The 4414-nt window shown below is 50.1% G+C and overlaps 1 protein-coding gene across 1 annotated transcript in view; it reads right to left on the bottom strand.

Moving 5' to 3' along the window:
* LOC119324636 (F-box/FBD/LRR-repeat protein At1g13570-like) overlaps positions 1-1744 on the bottom strand; it is a 3168-nt gene extending 1424 nt beyond the window's left edge. The window contains exons 1-2 of the mRNA XM_037598406.1: positions 537-1744; positions 290-433 (exon numbers count right to left, since the gene is read on the bottom strand). Coding sequence (XP_037454303.1) covers positions 290-433; positions 537-1625 — 1233 coding nt within the window. The 5' untranslated portion in view covers positions 1626-1744. The remainder of the gene's footprint in view (positions 1-289; positions 434-536) is intronic.
* Between the last annotated feature and the right edge of the window lie 2670 nt (positions 1745-4414).

The raw sequence follows: 4414 nt of genomic DNA on the forward strand, positions 1-4414 counted from the left end.
GGTTAAATTAGGCCACATTCTTCAGCCCGTGAAGTTCGTTGAAACATCCCCGTGAATCTAGTATCATCGTATCTACAGTATCAATCTGTAATACTCCCTCTGTTCATTCATATAAGATGTTTTTGGCAGTTCAATTTGAACTGCCAAAAACATCTTATATGAATGAACAGAGGTATAGTAGTATATAGCAATGGGCAACTAGCACTTGAATAAGCTGATATCCATATTATCGTCTTGAATGGCAATTGATAAACAAGTGCAGAGATGCACAGATATCGATATGGCATACCATGATGTGAAGTGTCTCGAGGCGAGGAAAGCATCTGAGCAGGGTGTGCAGCATCTTGACCTCCATGTCGTGCGAAAGTCGCACCTTGACAGCTAATATCTTCAAACTTGGCAGCATGGCGCTAGCTCTCACACTCATCCCAGCCTGCCATTGAGGCAAATTATTAAAAAAATGAGAAATTTGTTTGGTTGCACAGTCACGTAATGAATGCCAAGTGCAGATGACAGAAGTTACAATAAGCAGTTACCCTGATGACAATGCCACCAATCTCGAGAGCGTGGAGTTCAAGGTCCAAGTAGCCGAGCACCTCCAGCCTAGGGGCGTGGACAATCTTGACGGGCCTCCGGTCGGAAATGCTTTGGAAGAGCAGGCGCTCCAGGCAGGGGGCATCCTCGACAATGATTTCATCGAAGCTGCATCCCCATTCCATCACGACGCGGAGGCTGCTGGACTTGATGCGGAGGCGTGAACGGCTAATGTACGCGATGGCAAAGGAGAGGATTTTCAGCTTGGGGCAGTGCGCGAGCAAGGCATCGACTTCTCTGTCCTCGATGATGGAGTGGAAAAGGCCGAGCTCTTCGAGGTTGGGGAAGGCGGGGCGGAGGGTGGTGGTGTCTGGGAAGCGCCAGCGCCAGACGCCGATGTAGAGGCGGGTGAGGGAGGCACAGCTGAGGATGTTGTCGGGGAGCGGCATGTCGAGCGGCCAGGGGCGGTTGAAGAGGATGAGGTCCTGGATCTTCTTGGCGGCGAGGCTGGCGATCAGCTGCTCGAGCGCGTACTCCTGCCGGTGGAAGGAGGTGCGGATGAAGCGCACGGCACGGACGGGGCCGGGGTGAGCGGCCACGCAGCGAGAGACGGCGCGCACGGCGTGGAAATCGCGGGGCCCGTCGGCGGCCCTGAGGTGGGCGTCGTCGACGAGGAGCGGGGTCGCCGCCCACACGCAGCGCCAGCGGGTGGAGAGTACCATGGTGCGCGCGGCTTCCTTGGTGGGGAGGCGGGAGATGATGTTGCAGAGCAGGTCGTCCGGGAGGCGGCTGATGTGGTCCTGGCCGTCACCATCCTGCACGGCGGGCCGGTCGGCGTCGACGGCGGCGGCGGCGGTGTCCTCGGAGTCGGAGGAGGTGAGGGAGAAGTGGTCGTCGTCGGAGTCGGAGGAGTCGTCGGCGTCGGGCGCGGGGAGGAAGGGCGCGGGGAGGAGGGAGATGATTTGGGAGACGATGCCGTCCATGCGGTCCTGCGCGGACGGGCCCTCCAGTGCCATGTTGTTGAAGTACTCCTCGATTTGGGCGTAGTTGACAAATACTTCTCCCTCTCCTCCCCCTGCGGCGGCGTCCATGGCGGCGGCGGCCGGCTAGGGTTTTGTCGGCGGGCGGGTGGGAGAGACCTCACCTCCGCGAGGGGAGCAGGCTGAACAAATGGGGACTGGTGTGTGGTGTGGGATGCCGTGGACCGTGTGGACTGGCTGTACGGGGCTCTTTGGTCTGACTAGTGTTGTGAACTTGTGGACCAAAATGTAAATTTCAAAGTTCAAAGAGATAAATTCAGCTGTGAACAGTTGTTGGCGGTGTCCCGACCGGCCGCTCACCACGTCGGTTCTCGGTCCTCTGGGCCGGGCCAAGGACCCCTTTGCCAGTTCCGTCTAGGCCACTTCAGCGAGTCCATCACATAAAAACTCCATAAGACTTGCATGCAAGACAAGAATCTGGAATCATGGAGAACTCTGCCTCACCGTACGTAGCCGGGAGAACTCTGCCTCATCGCACGTAGCCGACTAGGATTTGTACCCCTAAGGGTCCTCGGTATGTTATATAAGCCAGGGTCTTGGTGGTCGAAAGTGATTGGTACACCCGACCACTTATTGTCCGAAGTCATTGTGCTTTCAATGGTACACATCTCTCGAAGAGCACTCTTTCGTTGATTTCTTGGTGAGTGTGTTTCATAGATCATATGTACGTCTTTGGCCTCGAACGTGTATTGTTCTTTTGTACGGTCGATTTGTACACCACGAACCCTTCCATTATTGGGGTTATTGGGGAAGTCCCAGCCTCCTTTTGCCACTTGCCTGACAACCCGACGGTTCCTACTTTTTTGGGTGGCTGGTTTATCTGATGAGGCAGAGTGGATCGCACACGGGTGGTCGAGTATCGTATCCAGCAGTGATTTGACTCCAATGCCGACTACCCGGCTCTTCTTCTATGGAAGCTGCTCGTCGGGTGTATCAATATTGTTGTTCTTGGAACGGCGGTTGCAAAAACCATGCCTGCCTTCTACTTCGGGTAACCCCGGGCTGGGGTCTCCAGCAATATTGGTTGGCTAAGCAGGCGTCCTCTATGGCGTAATAGTTTGTCATTAGGTCGGAGAGTGTGGTGAATGTGCTCGGATGATGACAGCAGATCTCTCTAGTCTCTACTGACCCCTTCGTCGGAAACATTGAGACGAAATGCAGCTAGGGATTCAGTGTTGCTGCAATCTAGGTTCTCGTTCTTCTTTTAAAAAGAGTGTTCAGAATTGTCAGACGGATTGTCTTTTCTTTTGGGTGACTAGCGCTAGGTCCCATATGTCAATCAGTCAAGTGCTATCTGGACAATATTCGGCATGGCTGGTGGGTGGGAGCGAAATTTCGGCTCCGATCAGACATCGACGCCATGGATTGATCTAACATCAATCCTAGGTCTTTCGACTAGGCCGGATATGCCTGCTTTTGCTACTTGTGAGTTGCGTTGGGATTTCCTCAAAGAGGAGAGGATGATGCAGTACAGTAGAGATACGCATTTCCCTCAGTTAAGAACCAAGGTTATCAATCCAGTAGGAGAACCACACAGAACCTCGTTAGCAGAACCTACACACACAAAAGCAAATACTTGCACCAACACAAACAATAGGGTTGTCAATCCCCTTGACGGTTATTTGCAAGGATTAAATCTTGTAGTGATAGATAGATAAATTAAGATACAAAACAAAATAAAGGAAATAAAATTGCAGCAAGGTATTTTTGTATTTTTATATATAATAAAAGTACACCCCAGGGGCCATAGTTTTCACTAGAGGCTTCTTTCTCAAGCACACAACATACGGTGGGTAAACAGATTACTGTTGGGCAATTGATAAAAAAACGCATAGTTATGACGATATTCAAGGCAATGATCATGTATATAGGCATCATGTCCGAGACAAGTAGACCGACTCCTGGCTGCATCTACTACTATTACTCCACCCATCGACTGATATCCAGCATGCATATAGGGTATTAAGTGAATAAAAACATAGTAACACCTTAAGCAAGAAAACATGATGTAGACAAAGTAAATCTAAGCAATATGAATAAACCCCATCGTTTCCCCCTTAATAGCAATAATACAAATCCATGTCTTGTCCCCTACTTTGTCACTGGGATATAGAGCACCGCAAGATTGAACCCTTTGAAAGCACCTCTCCCATTGCAAGATAAATCAATCTAGTTGGCCAAACCAAACAGATAGATCGGAGAGAAATACAAAGCTACAATAATCATGCATAAATAAGTTCAGAGAAGACTCAAATGTTTCTCATGAATGTTCAGATCATAAACCCACAATTCATCGGATCCAAAAAAACACACCGCAAAACAAGATTATATCTGATGGAACTCCGAGAAGATCGAGGAGAACATGGTATTGAAGATCAAAGAGAGAGAAGAAGTCATCCTAGCTATGGACCCATAGGTCTATGGTAAACTACTCATGCATCATTGGAAGGGCGGTAAGGTTGAGGTAGATGCCCTCCGTGATCGATTTTCCCTCCGGCAGAGTACCGGAAAAAACCTTCAGATGTGATCGCAGAAGAACAAAGACGTGTGGCATCAGAAAAACTATTTTGGGTGGCTCTCTAGTATATTGGGAATATCTGAGAATTTATAGAAGTGAAATTGGGTCAAGAGGTGCCACAAGGGGCCCACAAGCCTGGGGCACCCCCTTGGGGCGCGCTTAGCAAGCTTGTCGCTCCCTCGTGGCTCTTCTAGTCTTCTCCTGAACCTTCTAGGGTCTCTCTTCTCTAGAAAAAAATCGTCAAAAAGTTTCGTAGGCTTTGGACTCCGTTTGGTACTGATTTTCTGAAAAGCCAAAAACAAGCAAAAAAAAGGCAACTAAC

The sequence above is a fragment of the Triticum dicoccoides genome, chromosome 6B (assembly GCF_002162155.2).
Source record: "Triticum dicoccoides isolate Atlit2015 ecotype Zavitan chromosome 6B, WEW_v2.0, whole genome shotgun sequence".
Lineage (NCBI taxonomy): Eukaryota > Viridiplantae > Streptophyta > Magnoliopsida > Poales > Poaceae > Triticum > Triticum dicoccoides.